The 17,592-nt window shown below is 41.7% G+C and overlaps 1 protein-coding gene across 7 annotated transcripts in view; it reads right to left on the reverse strand.

The window, feature by feature from the left end:
- HERC3 (HECT and RLD domain containing E3 ubiquitin protein ligase 3) overlaps positions 1–17,592 on the reverse strand; it is a 48,084-nt gene that overhangs the window by 10,886 nt on the left and 19,606 nt on the right. For 4 of the 7 annotated variants that reach the window (XR_007631864.1, XM_050338610.1, XM_050338611.1 and 1 more), the window contains 16 exons: positions 16,992–17,068; positions 16,163–16,384; positions 13,691–13,782; positions 12,562–12,692; positions 11,671–11,831; positions 11,107–11,183; positions 10,256–10,380; positions 9,650–9,709; positions 7,269–7,380; positions 6,547–6,736; positions 5,418–5,581; positions 4,777–4,890; positions 3,472–3,495; positions 3,296–3,385; positions 1,362–1,532; positions 587–730 (listed from right to left, as the gene is read on the reverse strand). Coding sequence is in view for 4 of the 7 variants with exons in the window: in XM_050338610.1 (XP_050194567.1) it covers positions 587–730; positions 1,362–1,532; positions 3,296–3,385; positions 3,472–3,495; positions 4,777–4,890; positions 5,418–5,581; positions 6,547–6,736; positions 7,269–7,380; positions 9,650–9,709; positions 10,256–10,380; positions 11,107–11,183; positions 11,671–11,831; positions 12,562–12,692; positions 13,691–13,782; positions 16,163–16,384; positions 16,992–17,068 (1,954 nt within the window). In the remaining 3 variants the exon portion in view is untranslated. The other 3 variants (XR_007631865.1, XM_050338612.1, XR_007631866.1) reach the window with 3 other exon arrangements.

Below are 17,592 nucleotides of genomic sequence, written 5' to 3' on the forward strand. Positions count from 1 at the left end.
CCCCTCTGGCTACCTAGGAAGGTGAAAGGACATAAGCTACCATCTCCAGCATACTGCTGTCTGACACATACAGATCTTGCAGTCCAAACTCTCCCAAAACAAACCACCTTCCAGTACAAACCATGTTTTTTGCTGCTTAAGATCTTCCTCACATAAAGCCATAACAAGTTTAGATCCTGAAGGCGATAGTGATGCATGACTAAGTGGATTGGTTGCACTTATGTGAACAGCAAGGGAGGCACAGAATTCTAATGCCATTGCCAAACCTCTCGTTCTGTACAACAGCACATGACAGTCACATTCATGAGAACAAGAGTTCTATTAACTGTCATCATCTGACCCTTAGTACAAGTTTTATTATGGGATAAGAATAAAGAGAAAGAGCCAACTCCTTAACAGGCACAACCCCTGCCATTCTACTAAAGTTAATGGACCTATTTACACTAACTGAAAATAGAGTTCACTTTGTATTGTGGGTGGAAAACAAGAGGAACATAATTTCTTTCCCACAGTTTGCCACTAACTGCCTTGACATTTAAATGCAGCATAATATTTCAACCTGCATGTACAGAGGGCAAGGGCTTACCGTGTCTGAGAACCACAGCAGGTTTGACTCTGGGTAGTAAGTAAACATGCCATAGATAGGGTTGAGGAGTTCTTTTAAAAGCAGGAGGAAAAATTCCTTTGTCACTCCCCCAGCGTCGACAGCTTCTTCACCATCAAAGATGACCTGTAGAAAAAGCAGGTCAGCAACAGGGATGAGGAGCTGAAACTGAGTGAATCAGATATCTTTCTAATTGGAAGCCATGCAAAGCAATTTGTCCAAAGTACCCAAACCCACTGCAATCTGTGAGCTCATTTCAGTGCTCTGCTTGCAGGGACAGAAAGGCAACAGCAGGTAGCCAATCAGATATTTTTAAAGTGTTTAACTCCTCATGCAAATCATAAATAACCACCTGTTGTCCCAATAACCAAAGTAGCAACATGAGAGCAGCTACTGAACTCTGTAGCAATCTCTCAGAGACAAAACATGTCCTATTGTAAATAGCCTGCAGAAGGGCAAAACAGAGACTGAATATCATGGAAATGTTTCCTCCCCTGGCCCTTGTACACTACATATACTGGGAGAAGAGAGTAAACGCTCTGCTTGCCACCTTGTAAGCTGCCCCCCTGCCAAGATATCCCAGGAGTCAGGAAAAAAAACCAAACACTCTAACTTTGCCTGGATTAGATCAAATATTCCTGTGTGCTATACCTACGCAGCAGCTACTATACACTGGTGAAGTGGTAATGTGAATGTCCGAAAGGCTGCAGAAATGTTTGCTGTGTGAGAGGGTGCTAAAGACGTAGGGAAAACTTACTTTAAGAGGCTTTTTCAAATCAATGTCTGAATGGATGCTCAACTCCCTTAGAGCATCACCAACCAAGTTACTCCTGCGAACGTGAAGTACCAGGAAAGGGCTTCTGGCCAGCAGAGGCTCCAGTGTGAGAAGCATGAAGACATTCTGCAAATTTGCACCATTTATTGCAACCTGTAAATAAAAGAGAGGAGAAAACCAGCCACTGCTCAACTTCTTTCTTCCTGTGAATGGAAAACAGTTAACAAATATATGCCTAGTGTTCCCTTCTGTGTTGCGCTTTTATTTTGGTTTCCCTAGGGTTCAAGAATCACATGCTCACTCTGCACAAGTGTGTGTGCCTGTATGCCTACCTGTTCCCCCACCATTTCTCATTCCAACATGTTTTCAGTCCACTGATCAATTCACCAAGTCTGAGTAACAAAGAGATCAAATTCCTGAGCGTTTTCTTTTACATTAGGCACATGTGTAGTAAGAAGATTTATTCATGCTCTTACTGACTCCAGAAACTAAGTGTAAACACACCCTGATTAGAGTCAGAGAGTCCATGGGGGAAAGCAGTGCTACAAATACACCAAGCAAGGAGCCAGCTGACAACTGCATCCGGCAAGGCCACCAGGGAACCCACCACATACAATTCAAAGCCCTCATCCACACAGATTTTCTGGAGTTGGTCAAGGCATAAAGTCCAGGCAAAGCTTTGGCCACACATAATATACTTCTTTTCATGCACTGTCCATGGTAAATGGCAAATTCAAATTTGAAAATTCAGTTTCAAAGTCAGTGAAACCTGAGACAGAAATCCACCAGAAACCAGGCTTCCTCCAGTCAGCACTCACAGCACTACTGGTTTCTCTAAGTGGTTGCCTTCCTGAAGATCCTGTCTCAGGGGACAGCAAAACGTTTACCAGTCTGCTCTTCTGCCAAGATAAGGTTGATACCCTCCTCTCAACAGTGCACTGCTCACAAACTGGGCAGCTGAAAACATATGCAGAAAGGTGACAAAATGAAAGAAGGAGAAGGTGCCTGCAGCATCTGAGCATAGGCCAAGCCTCTTCTGCCTTGCTGCAGGCTACGTGCCCAAGCAGCCATAGAAGAGCTAAGAGATGGTTATTACCTGGAACCAGCACCATGGCCACAAGTAACTGTGATGAGTTTTCCACCCCAAAGGAATCTGACAACCAAGGACCTCAGCAAACTCATTTCACAAAGGATGGGACTAGTCCCAGACCCAGCTGCACTAGATGAAGGGTCAGTGCTTTGCCTGTCTCAGAAGGCCCCTGCGTGAGCAATGCCTGGTGCTGGGACATTTACACGGGCACAGAGGCCAGCTGCCCTTGTCACAGCCTGGCTGTGAGCTGGCTTGGCTGCCACCTACAGGGTAAGGGTGCTGGAGCTGAACACCTCCTGTCAACACACTCCTGAAGGGCCTCAGGTCTGTGCCCTTCACTGTAAACAGGTGGGGGGCTGCTGACAACAGCTCCTGCTTGCAACCACAAGCAGCACCAGGAGCTGGTCTTCAACACCCACTTCGTTGTTAGAAGTAACAACCACTCCTTCATTAGGCAGAAACTTGAAAAACTGTCCACTTAACAGAGAGTTTGTCTAATTCTCCAGTCTTACAGTTCCTCTAATAGAGACCTCATCTTATTTCTTATCCTTGGACTATCATAAATACATAGTTACTCCTTCCCTCTATGGTTTAAATTTCCTGCACATCTGGCAGTTTTGATGTTGCCAAACATTTTGAAGTGAAAAGACACCAAGCACTGCCTTTGCAACATCCAGGGCAAAGAGGTTTTCCAGTTACTACGCTCTCCTGTGTTATGGAAACAATGTGATGTACACACCAACTCCCAGCTGACACCCTTTCCAGGCAAGCACCACTGCAAAAGGCAGAGAAAGAAATGTGGCAGGAAAATTGGGAGAATGATTACCTGCATCTGTAGTTCTGCATCTGTCTGTAACATCTTGGTCTTAGCCTGAGCATCAAAGATGAAAGGATAAGAGCAGAGGGTCACAGCATCCTGCAAGAAAGGCAGGCAGATTGGTTCCTATCTACAGCTTTCAGAACACTTCTCTAAATAAGAGTACTGAAAAACAATTTTCTTACCTGCATGATAGATGGTCTTACTTTCTGCGAAAGAAAAAGAGAAATATGAAAATCTTTTACTCCTTTTTTTGTGTCTTTTTTTTTTTTGATGGATTTATTGAAAGGTAACTCAGTAAATTTTTCTCCTCTGGGACCAACAACCCATTTTTTTTGCTCTTAAAAAAAAGCATGGGGACTTTGTTTCAAGAAAATGCACAAGTCTAACACAAAACATGAACATTAAACGTTACTAAGAGGACTAACTGGCATAGAAGCCTATGTTAGCCTGCCACAAGTGAAACTTACTCTTAGGAAGAAAACCAAAAAAACTACCCCCAAGGTAGAAAACATATGAAACAATAGGAGAGACAATAAGGCCAACAACATGGCAGTACAAGAACACCCCTGCAATGCAAGTTACTCATCATTAGCCACATCAACACATTTTTAACTCTTTTTAACTATCACTTACATAAATTTGAGTCAGTATTTCGTTGTTCTGCTCACTAAAAGTAAGCACACAGCAGCACTACTTAAATGATGGAAAGGAGGGGGTGGGGGGAACAGCACACACAACATTAAGAAAATCCATAAAAACACATACAAAAATTATCGCTACAGTCAGGTTTTAGTCTTGCAGTATCTCTTGGCAGATGTTTTTTGGTGGTTTTTTTTCACACCTGGGATTCCTTTCCTTGCTATAATTAAATAATCTCACTGGGTTCCCACACAGCATATTCAAGCCCTCAGTTTAGTTATCTCCTTCCTTACAGATGGGAAAGTGAGACATAAAAGAGGTGAAGGGTCTTACCCAAGATCACCCAGCAGGTTACTGGAAGAGCCAGGAATAGAACCCACATCTCTTGAGGCTTGGTTCAGTCCCCTAGCCAGAACGCCACTGCCTCCTCTTACAGAGCAACATTTTAAGATCACTGGCTACATTATTCACAATACCTGCCTAAACAGCAGAAGTAAAGGGTAAAAATTATAATTTTAGAATACAGGACTTGGCTCCTGAGGTCTCGATAACATTAAAAGGATCCAGTGACTGAATTAATCCCCTTGTGCAAGGATTGAATGAAATTCACACAAATAATCACAGAGACTGTTGCGTTATTAAATACTGTTTAGCTCCAGCTCTTCTGACAGCCTTATTTTTAAGCCAATTTTGTCAAGTCACCAAGTACTCAAATCTGAGAGACTTAATGTATAGATGCACCTATACTGAATCGATTATACTCTCATTAAGGATATAAAAAATACAGATCTACCACCAGAGACACAAACATGGACAGCTATATCATGACTATGCATAAAACCTCTTACCATTCCAGCCTGTTGCAAGAACCACATGAGATAATCCTCCTGAATGTCCACCAAGTTGGAAATCTCAGGGATATAAAACTTATCATATTCCACATGTTTAACCTTCTGATTTACCTAGTGAAGAAAACAGATGGTTTTTAATGTATGGATATATTCAGCACTTTTCTCAGAACATGCAGGCTTGCTTTCATAAAATCAATTATAGCAGCTTGCAAAGAAAGGATGCAGAAAGTCTTGCAAAAACACATGGTCTCTTATATTTTAGTAAAAACCAAGAAGAATCAAGATAAGCCTCTTTCTGACTTATTTTAGCTCCCTCTCCTCCTCACAGAGACTCCCCAGCAACAACACAGTGGTAGCAGAGACCGCCAAGAGACAGGTATTTTGTGATGCCACAGTGCACACAGTCTGGTGGTTCAGCAGAAGCACTCTTTGTATTTCTAGTGTTTGAGACAGGTCTAAGCAATCTTCAAGTACCTTGGATTCAGGAAAACCACCAACGTCTTTCCTAAGTGGTATCTTGGTGGACAGTGACACAGCTTACAAGCCAGAGCCCGTGACCACTGTGCCCCTGACAAGTGGCAAAGGGCAGACAAGACTGAATCATCTTGAGCTGACACACGCCCAGGCTTTCCCCTTACCTTGTGGAGTTTCTCCAGGAGTCTGAGAGCAGCCGTAATGTAGCTGCTGAACAGGACTGGAATCAACAGCGTCTTCCTTCCACTGAGGAGGTAAACCACTGCACCCTTATACAGGTCCACTAGCCTGAGGAAATATCTTGGGCACACTTGAGACCACCAGTTATCTGGAAAGCAGAGGACGTCAACATAAACCTGAATTAAAGGACAGAGTAACCCCTAAATAAGAGGTTAGAGCTGAAAATAGAGGAATACACCTGAAGACTCTTTAAAAAAACTTCCTTATTTCTGCTTCTGGAGGTCTGAACGCATCACAAGCATTTTACATGATGAGATTTAGCACAAGGCAGCCTTAAGAAATAGAGTAAGCTAACAGGAACAGTAATAGCTCAACAACCATAAGTAACAATCATTAAGCAGCATATGTTCCGTTTGGCTCAAAATAAGCTCAGGAAAAAATATTAGAAATTAAAAGACTCAGAAGTGAGAGAAGAGTTTACTGTTCAGCTTGATCACAGACCATCAACACACTAAGATGTGTTTTCCCACATCTTATAAAGGACAAAATAACTTATGCTATATTTAGTATATTCTTTTATTTACCTTATACAGAAAGAATATTCTAAAGTGAACAATAGCTGATTAAATTTAAGAAAATAAGATCATGAATATAGGTGAACTAGATAAATTAGATTAACCTCCCTAGTAAGTGTTCTTTGAAACAATATTTTACTTCTAAATTAAAACAATTCTTAAACCAGAATTTTCTTTCTGATTTATCATCCACACCACCATAAATTTTATATGCTTTACATTATTGTAACTAACTTCCCATCTCTTACCTGCATGACACATTCTTAATATCCTCAAAGTTCATGTTTAAAATTCAAAATCTAATTCTTTCACATGGGAACAGAGGTTTTTGGGGGGAGGATTTCTAGAGTTGTTTTGTTTCCCAGATGCTTTTCAGAGGAGACTGCTTCATAACAACACTTATCACAAATTATATGCAACTGCTGCCATTGTAACAGCAGACCCAACACGAACATGTGACTGAAAAATCCTAAAGGAAATACTTTGTGTCCCAGTAGGATGCTGAGAGCAACACGGATCCCAAATGACAGACTCTTACCAAGAACTTTGCTGGGGTTGGTATCCAGACGCAGAATAGCCATTGCTAGAGGAAGCGTTAGAGAGATATAATACTTGGAGTCTTGGAAGGGTGGGAATTCAGGGAGAATCAGATAGATCCTCATTGCCTCAACATCTGGTGGAGAGCTGGACAGCTGAGGAATCAAAAAGCTTTCAAAGCTCTTGAGTACCTAGAGCAAAACAAAAAAGACAACTTACTCTGGTGATAGAGCACCTACAATGTGGGTGATATTTAAGAACTGATGAAATGGTCAAACCCTGTTTTAAAAGCCAAATCCAGAGTAAAAATACCCAAAGCTATAAATATTATAGTTAAAAGTGGTAAGGGGAACATATATGCTTTTATCCCACAGCTCTGCACTTCTGAAAGAAATTCTCTGAGTTAGAATAAATTATGCAACCATAAAGTACTCAACTCCTGATAGATATGTAGTAATTATTTACAAGTATAACATACACAGAATTAATTTCAACAGACATTCAAGTATTAAGTGCCATCTAAAAACAAGTCTTAAAGACACATTCTGAGAAGGTCAAAATCAGCCCAGGTCAATGGAGAAGTATCCACTGATACCATGAAGTGACTGGTCTTTAGATTTGCAATACAACCCTTCCCCGAAAATGCTGCTGGTACTGGCATGTTAGAGAGGGACAAAGCCTTAATTTCCCCTCTGAATACCCAAAACCTCAGAAGTGCATTACCTGGTCTAGGAGAATGGAGTGCTGAGAGTTCATCAGCTTCTCAAACAGCACTCTGGTTGAGTTTAGATCAATCCCTGGGATCTTTGGACTGGTTTTAAAATGTTCATCGATTCTTTAAAAGAGAAATCACAGACAGACAGGCCTAAGTTTAAGGAAGAGACATCATTACCCGTGTGTTGACACGACCTCTAGGGAATTCATAAGACCAGAAATAAGGCAGAAGTTGGAGTCTTCTTGGTAAAAACAATTCTCCCTTCTAAATTCCTCTGGGCCTTGGTTAGGGTTGGGATTCCAAGTCTTTGGTTTCTCCAGGACTCTTTCACTGACTTAAGAGCCTGCCTAGACAGGCTGGACTGCTTAAAAAAAAACCAAACTACCTGGTACCTATCATATGTACCAGGGTCCTCTGTGCTGTCTTCACATACACAACTGTTACAGCTAAATCTGCTCCACCATACCCAATAAGAAAAGAAACTGTCACACGAGGGCATCAGACGAGTGTTTTCAAAAGAAAACATGAAGATATTCAGAGTAGTAACTTTTTTGGTAATTCCTCTCTCAAAACTTTTTAAAGCTAAGCAACAACCACAATCAAAACACAACACAGTTGAGAACAGCCTTTGCATGGTCTTTAGTTGTACCAAACATGCTGTCCTTCCTCCTGTGCTTGAAAGGCTTTCATTTGCTCAGGCTACTTGTGTAAGAGGGATAATGAAGGCAAGCCTGTGGAAGACAGTAGTCCTACAGCCAGCCCTGGCAACACCAAAAGTCCAGTCCAGCAGGTGAGTTACTCAGCTGAGCATCAAGAGAATGATCAACATCTATAGCAGAGGCTCTCCCCACCACTGTCTGCAGCACAGCTGCACATAAACCCTTGCAGTTGCCAGTAAAAAAAGGTCATTGCTACAATTCCATTGACCTCAAGGGTTTTCCCAAGTCTGCCACTACTCATGCCAAGACAGACACTCTGTATTAGACACTCTGAAGGAAGAGGTAGCTATTAAAGAGGGGTTGCATTTGTCAAGTTTGATGGTGTGACTACAACAACACGGCAAGCTAAACATAGCCCGCTGTAGTAGAATGGCTATTTCCATCACAGCACAGGCACGTGGCTGGAAATAGCTCCCCCGAGACACACTGTGGTATGGAGCGCTTCAGGCTGTGCTGTACAAAAGCAGTAGTGAGGCAGGCCCGGTCACACGGCCACGGAGAAGCTGCTCTTCCATCTAACCCTGTGCACCACAATGCTGTACTGCAAACAGGCTCGTACGGCGTTAGGATACCAGGGGGATGTACTGGGGTGTTTCCATCAAGTGCACCATGAGGTAAGACTTCACATGTAAAGGTACAGTTAAATGCAGCCTCACCTCAGCGAGGCTTCAGAATTTATCATTCCTTTGGTCAAATATTTTCTGTAAAAGTTAACTCCTGCACTTGCCAGGGCATCGCTAAAGTGGAAGAAAAACTGCACTGGGGTGGTGAAGTCATAAACTCCACTCATTTCCACATTCAAAGGAGACGTGAGACTATTTAAAGTGACTCAACAACTTGGATACCTCAGTGAATGTTTTAGACCAACATGATGCAACTCTCCTGATGCAATAACATGCTGTCTTGTCACAACCCTAAGAGTAGAAACCATTGGGCAAGCAGAAAAACACAAGAATAATGAGTAAATTGTTTTCTTTTTAAGTTGGTCTTGGAATATATTATGCAAAGATTACTCAGAACAACTGAGGTTTTCTTCATCAGGTTACAGGTCATTTATTCATCACATCATCACAAAAATTTCTCCTCCTCCTCATCTTACACTGTTACCTCATCAGTATTTAGAGACACAGCCAACAGAAGCCCTCCCAACCCAGAGCCTTTGACTCAGCCGTGTATACCACATCCTTATCACCACTTTTTGTTGGTTACACACATTTGAAATTCCTCCTTTTGTAAGCAGGATGTTGCCTAGTAGAGAAGTGCTTCCATGCTGTCCCAGGTGTATTTTCAAGAGCAGCCTGTGCTGAAGTGTACTTCCACATGCACCAGCCCCCACCAGTTAACTCAGATGGGTAAGAGACTATTCAAATACCAGGCATAACTCATTTCCCTTAATGTCATATTTTAAAGATGATGATACTCATTTTGTAAGGAAAAATTACAGTTGTGACAACTCCCAAGAAATCTCTGCCTTATAGTACACTCACCATGCACTTTCTTAGACCATTTGCCTTCCTTACCCAGGTCTGACCACCCACTTCTTTAGGGGACACTCTGCCCCTATCTCCAGTCTGATCAAAAAAATCAAATCCCACTGCAGCAGTAAGCAAAGTAAAGGGATTCCAGTCTGCCTCAAGGGAAAGCCACACTTCTGGAAGTTTGTCACTTACTTCTTCTCCAAGAAGCTTCCATTCCAGCAGGCAGCTGATGATAGTATCTGGACAACACTACTGTTTGCAGCAAGAAGACAAAAGAAAACAGAGATACAAGTTAAGAGTGGATGTCCCAGCAAATCTCTTCAGCTCTCTTCCCTTCCTTCTATGGGAAACAATATCAGGGTTATCCCTTCAGAGGCACAGAGGGCAAGAAGTTCACTCAGGATCATGTAATGTCCCTCTTTGAAAGGAGTGTTAGCAGTGCCTCTTTTTCACCTGTGCTGCCCCTCTCATGGCAAGCACACTGGGGAAGGAACTTAATGAGTCTGTTCACAAATTCTTGCTGCTTTACACGAACTCTAAGCACACAACGAAAGACGACTTTAGAATCCATTTCCCACCCACCATCTGCAATGTTGAGGCAGCCTCGAGTTCCTCTGGTTTTGCTCAGAAGCTCTCACCTGGCAGCTTTGTGACTGGCAACTGTCCTCCCCTTGGAAACAACCAAGAACCACACTTGAAAAGGTTGCTAAATTTCAAGTGAAAGCATGGCACGGAAGCCAACAAAATTATTTCAATAGAACTTTCAACAAAAGGCTTGTCCAGTGCCACAATACCTACTTGACAGAATTAGAACTGTTCTTTTCTAAAAGCTTTTGCCTCCAGACATCTATAGTTTCATCATTTATTAAACAGGTGTAACGTGTTTCATTTATGGTCCGGAAATCATCAGCAGGCAAGGAATTCTGTGAGAAGATACAGATTTCAGCAAAGACAAGGCTTGTAAAACAGTTCCTACCTAACCATAATCTCTATTTTAATATATAACTGAAAGCTTCCTTAGTGTGGTCTCTGAAAAGGTTTGGTTAGGAAGTTGTGGCATTACTAAGAAGTTCAAAAGCATGAAGAGGTATGGAAAAAACCCCCACCATTTCAAAAAAGAGGAAAATAAAAAAATCAAAATATCATTTCCCTCTTAAATACTGCCCTACATAACTACAGGCTTAGTACATTAATTCTAGAACTATTTCCATGACTCATTATGTCAAACACTTATTGAAAGAAAAAAGAAGACAGAATCAGAAAAATCAAATTAGCACTGAGCCCTCTATCCTGCACAGGTTGACAAAATCCCAGTGTATGTGGTTCATGGCCCTGCACACTAATCATGCAGACCCCAGTGCCACAGGTGGAAAGCAGCCCCTTGCTTCCGATATGCAAAGACTGGACTGCCCTCCCTGCTGATCTAACTGAAATCAGGATCATTCCAAAGGCTTGGATGCACCTCTAAAGGAAGGCAACTTTCAGCCACTCCTCAAGAGCTGTAGAACAGTCATAGCTGGCAGGGTTTGTGTGGCAGAATGGACTCCAAAGCAACACTTCAATTTCAAAAGATTCTAGTAAAAACAAAAGATGCCTTGTGAAGGCTGGGACAGAGGAGCAGACCTGAAAAGATATTTCATTTGTTTTACCTCGTATTTGGAGCAAAGCACAAATGTTTGGTCTCCTCCAGAGAAGATATGTTTAACAATGTGATATTTACAGGCATCTGTTGAAGAAAGACACAGTTGTGTTAGAGGTTGATGAATGCAAGTCCCTACCGTGCTTTCTCCCCAACATTTGCACTGCCTGTACAGCTACAAGGAGCACCTGGATCCTTTGAAGGCCAGGTTGAAATCAGCTGGAACTCAAGCACTGTAGCACTTTCTTGAGAAGTACACAGGGTCTGGCAGGAAGGAAAAGTTGTCATTTTTAAACTGCAGTAGGGGCTTTAAAGAGAGAACAAAACCTTCAGAACTCACTATTAGTACAATTTCTGAAGTCTCAAGATTGCCAAATGCTGAGCTCTGCCACAAAAAGAGAAAGGGAGATGGCAGACATTAACAGAGAGAGCAAAAGATCACCCAGTAATTTCCACAGTGCATTTGGGGATTCTTTCGCTATTTCCAGAAATTTCATGGAACAATGTTAAGATGTCTTTAGACAGCCATGGGTGAAATGAAATTATTTATATCCAAATCGTGCATAGTACATACCAGGTTTCCCTGAGAGTTGCCCATTATGAGCTGCCCAGTGACCCTTGACGGGAGAGGGGCACTTAACATTGCAAGTGTGCCCCGTTCCCAGCTGGCCTCTTGTTCCACAGCCAAATGCATAGATCATTCCTGAAGAAGGCACAAAGGCTAAAGTGTGATGTCTGTAAGAGATGGGTACAAAGTCTGAGCCTTGTTTAATAATAAAGAGAAAAGCCACACCAAGAGAAAAAAAAAAATCACTAAACCCATCAAAACAAACAACAAACAAAAGCCAAACAAACAAAACCAAAACAAAACAAAATAATACAACCAAACCAACAAAGCAAAGGCAGCCTAAAACTTACTCTCCTGTCCCTAGGCCAGACACTGGTGCCAAGCAGCATCTTTACACAAGCACCAATGCTCAGTTTTTGCCACCTGATGGCACCAGTTTATGCAATGGAGCTCTTTCGGTGGAAGTTACAAAGAGCAGCTTGTGCCAGCACTGGGTGGGTATCAGGCTCACAGTATTAGCTTAGTCATTTGCTAAGCCTGTACCTATCAAAAGCCAACAACACACCACTAGTGTTACTAACTCGCTTTTCATGAAAGAGGCTGGAAACTTGTGACCAAACGGGCTGCTGCTCTGAACTCTTGCTGAATTATTAAGATGGAAAAGTATCTTTTACAGGTTCCAGCACAAGGTTCAACCCCAATTAAAAACCAATCTCCTTTAGAGGGTCTTAAAATTCTCATGTAAAGTAAATTTTAAACTTAGTTCAAAGTAAAATTTAAACTTATTTCAGTTTTGACACGGAGAATGCAGAAGTAGGACTATTCCCCCTATCTACATGACTCGGTATCAGCATTAACCTCCACCAGAGAAAATTTCTGACTGCACACAGGACTTACCTTCCACAAGCAATCTGGGATACTTCACTGCCCATTAGCTCAAGAACTCTTCGGGGGTTCACTTCGTCATTCATGGAGTCATGCCCCAGTTGCCCACAGGAACCTGCACCGAACGTGAACACCCCTCCGCTCTGTTAGCAAATCAAACAGCATAGTCTCCATTTAGGGACCCATAACCCAGCAGCATCTGACTCCAGTTTCAGTGCGAGCCCAAGCTTAGGTACAGATTGATGGGGATTTCCAAAGGATTCAGAAAAGAAACTTGGGTTTTGCTAACGCAGCTTCCAAATAAGCTACCTTGCCACCCATCAGAAATGAACAGAATTATCTTTAGGTATATCTACATTACAGAAGCTTCCCTCCATGATCACTAGATGAGTCTGAAATCCCACAGGGTTTAAACATGTCTGAGTAGCCAATACTTTACACACACCTTTGTCAGCTGCTGATCAAAAACACTGTGACTTTTTTTTTTGAACATGAGCTTCTACAGAACTAGTCTTCTACAACGGTGTTTTTCCCACAGGAATCCCTAAGTCAGCTATTTAATTCATTTTACAGTGGAAGACACTGAGGCACCAAAACAAGAAGTAACAGTTATGAAGTAGCAGAGGCAAGGCAAGAACTGAGAAGTTATCTTTCAAATCCTAGCCCTCTCCTCTGTTCACTGAGCTATACATGACTTGGAAGCAGCAGGTTTGGAATTGTAAACCTTTTGTAAATGCTGAGTGACTGTTTCATTTAAATACTCATTCATTTTGGCTTCCATCTTACTCCAACACACAATATCACTCTGTTTTCCAACAAAACACTATTTTCACCCCTTTGGATGTGCATGTTAATTTTTTTTTGCTCAAAGCTAATTTCTTTAAGCACTTCACCTGAGTTGTGCTATTCATTGCCATGGTTTATTAACATCATCATCTTCAAAACCAGTACAGGATCATGTTGGCAATAAATCTCAGAATAAATAATTAGGCTATACTTTCCACTTAGTTTCTTTTACTGGAATATAGTAAGGAAGGAATATCGTAAGTCAATCTGTTCTTTATTACCATTACCCAGGAAACTATTGTGAAACCATCAGTAGGCAAGACAATAGCCAGGGTTCCCAGGTCAGCATCTTTACCTTTGTCAGGACTGCTGTGTGTTCCTCTCCACAGCTGATGTAAACAACCTTCTGAGATCGCAACAGCTTCACATGGCAAGGGGATTCTCGGTCTGCATTGAAGACAAAGAAAATAAAAAAGCTGTTTCATAAACACAAAACCACTGGCAGTCTGACTTTCAGACTTGGTCTATGAGCACAAGGGAAGCTTAAACAACCATGGTGAAAAAACCCATGTCCTCGAGTACTTCACTGCCACTTTTCCTCTCCAATTCTTACAAGACTTGACTGACTCAAACAAAATTGTCAAGAGCAAGCATAAAAATGTTGAGAATCTTGCATAAACTCAACACACACTTGCCACATGGAGACAGGATGAGTGCAGCCTAGCTATATCCACCTTCAGCTTCATGCCCCATTTCAGACTCCTCAGTGATGACTGCAAACATTTGTTTCCAAAACCTTGCTTAGACCTTTTCCATACAGAACAACCCTGACACGTGGGAGACACTTGTGCAACACACATGACAAGCTGAATCCCAGTGTGTTTTTAATTACCTAGCCTTCCTTCTGTTGTCATCCTCTAAGCAGAAGATCCTCCTACCTGCAAAGGCTAATCACTGCCAACCATTAAGTGATGCTTTTCTCCTTCTCTCTGACATTCCTAATCATTTTAAGTGTGTCTTCGGGGGATGAACACAGTAAGCAAGGTTTTACTGATGTAAAAATAAAAGCTAAGCATTTCAAGGAGCAGTAGGCATCCCAAACCAGTTAGATACTAAGAGGAGCAGCTGCTTACTTCATACCAACAAAAAATCAGGTTCCTACCTATAGAAGTTGTCCACTTTTAAGATTCTCACCTAAGGAGTTATAAGGTGCTTTCTTCTGGTTAGTGAAAGGAAAACAGTCATATTTCCATGGATTTAGAATTGAGAGTAGATTTCTTCATTTACTTCTTTTTCTGTATTTTACCACTCTAAATCTTTCTTTTGACAGGAATGACACCTCTACAGCATAACTGCTTCAATAACAAGCACTGCAGAATCCCCCTCCCATGTTTGCAGACTTCACTACTCGCGTTCACTGAGTATAATTCACACTGTCTTACCATGACTCACTCACCATAAATACCACACATTTACTACACAGTGCCATGCACTGAGGGCTGAGCAGAGCATGATCCCTGGCCAGCACCGCCCCACGAGCAGATGCCTATTCTGTGCATTTAAGATTAGCCCCGCGTCAAAGCAAGCCTCTCACGTGTAACCTGCAGCTTTGTTGAAATTAGAAGCAATTACCTGCCAATCTACATGGAAAGAACATCGCTGCTCTTATACTAGGTCAGCTCTAGTTTACATATAGTACAAGAGAACAGACCTGTATTATTTTTGAGGGAACACAAAATACGTTACAAGTTTTACAAGTGTGTTTTGTACTCCTAAAAGTGTGAAGCAAGATAAAATCATGCATACAACGTATTAGCCTCCTTTGCTAAACTACAGGCTGCTTTTTGAGTAATTGCTTTGAACATGCTTCAGTTGGTAAGGTGGGTTGTCAAAATGCTTCATTTCATTACAGATACACAAAATGTGATGTAACCCTTTGCCCTTGCAACATAGTGTTTATATGCTACTGCGTTATGTGACGTAACATTTACAAATATGTACATCTTGTGTACTCACTCATGCAAAGTAAGTTATCTGTGAATGCTAGGTACCACATCTACAGTCAGCAACTATGCAGAGCTTAAAGCTATTCAGCAACTCATGCAGAAAACGATAAAGAGGTTGATCTGAAGCTTCGAGGGAAATCTCCCATTCATTTGTTTTACTGCAAAAAGTTAAGAACGTGTGAACAACAAGCACAGGAGATCTGGGCTTTTCAGAGTAGTGGTAATGTCATATCTGCTCTTCAGCCTCATTTATAAACCTATCTTCAATCCTGTTGATGGCTAGGCTCCACTGAACATGGGCACCTGAAAAAACTACCATTGTACCATACGTCTCAAAAACTGTGCAACAAATAAACTAGAGAGCATTTTACAACGTGGGGTTATTCTGTGCTGCCATCATTTTTTAGCATACAGATGCTCACTTGTCATTGGCAAACAGGGGGTGGCTTCAGCCTGCTGTTCTTCAGGGAGAGCCTTTGCTCCCCACCAACTTTAAACAAAATATGGACAAAGCATTTTTGAGAGGAGGGAGAAAGAATATGAGCCCTTCCTTTGATGACTGCATGTTGACACTCACACTTGAAAGACCTTTCTTTTCAACCCTCCTTCACTTCCCCAGAAGGGCAAAAAAAAATGTGTTTCTGTTCCTATAAAGTATGAAAAGCCTTAGTAGAGACAGAGACTGTTTCTCTGCTGTCTCATCCCAAGAGGAGTTGCTGAGCATTACATACCCATTCACCAAAAATACACTGTCAATGCAAAAGGAGATCCTAGGCCAAAGTAGTCTATCCTTCTTTCACCTGGGAGCATAATTTTCATACCTCGTTCATCACTCAGTCCCAGCTGTCCCGAGCTGTTCTTTCCCCAGCCAAACACAGCTCCTGAGAGAGAAAGGGCAAAACTGTGGGCTCCGCCTGCCGCAACCTGAGCCAAAGGAATCCCATCAAGAGACTTGACACGTTGTGGACTGGCCTGGGAGGGACATTCTTTGCCCAAGCCCAGCTGACCATAGTGGTTCTGGCCCCATGTGAAGAACTGGCCATCTGAAACAAGGAAAGAAATGGAATGGTGAGTAAAAGCCAGTCAACAGAAAAGCAAGTTTGTCAAAATGAACAGGAAAAAGTGCTGGAGGCTTTGCTCCTGCCCAAGCCTCATGATAAAAAAAGAATTAAAATAAAATCAAGCAAGACATTATTTGCTCAAATAAAAGCACAGCCTGAAGCCACCAGCTAAAAGCCAGACAAGCAACTAAGTGCAAAATACAACATACAACTGCTGTAATTTAAACAGTGCAACAAAGAACAGTCCACATGTTGCACACAGAAGAGTAATAGCCAAGGATAATTTCAACACAAAGACATTAATTACACACATTTTTCTACATCAAGATGGAAAGCTTCTAAGTGTTCCTGTCATTATTCACCCCTGAGACAGTGGGTGGTCTGTGTGTAATGCTTTCTTTCTTGACAGTACTGGCAATGTTCTTCCTCCATAATCATGGTACCTGATCCATTTTATAGCATCCCATGTGGCCTGAAAGCAGTCAGGGTATAGGGTGTCCTTGATTTATTTGCAGAAACATGCAGTCTTGGACACTGTGCAAAATAACAGCACAAATTTTGGTAATTAATAGTGAATGTTACACAGTACCTGCTGCCAGAGCCAAGCAATGCCAATTCCCACAGGAAACCTGCAGTATCGTCTGTTGGTTCAATTTCTTTATCAACCTGAAGACAACAACACTATTTTAGAATAAGTGTCCACAAATACAGCATCATCTTAGATAAAAACTATGATTTCCACACAGATATTTGTTTTATATGTGCACACATCCCACAGTTTTGAAACTGAAGAACAGAGTCTTGAAGGTGATACAGATCCATACATAATAGACGCAAATCTGTGGAGACCTTTAGACACTTCACTACTAACTCAGCTACCTTTCCTACTGTAACACTGAATCCAACCATCTGGAAATGGTGGAAACGGCTGTTTCTTGGTGTCTCTCTTACTATTCTTTTTCAGGCACTGACATTTTTCATGTTGTCATGGAGCCTAGCAGTTCCTATGAGTTACAACACCAAAACCTCTTCAGTGCTTTGTACAGATGCCAAAGGTTCAACTTATTTCACAAAAATGTTTTGTTTTTTTTTTTTAAATGGCACTGTCATACTGACATGAGAGCCTGTCTCTCTCTAGTTATATCAGAACCACGTGCAAGTTAAGGACTGTCTTCCCAAAGAGTCCTTCA

This window comes from Myiozetetes cayanensis, unplaced genomic scaffold (genome assembly GCF_022539395.1).
Source record: "Myiozetetes cayanensis isolate MyiCay16 unplaced genomic scaffold, myiCay2020 scf7, whole genome shotgun sequence".
In the NCBI taxonomy this organism is placed as follows: domain Eukaryota; kingdom Metazoa; phylum Chordata; class Aves; order Passeriformes; family Tyrannidae; genus Myiozetetes; species Myiozetetes cayanensis.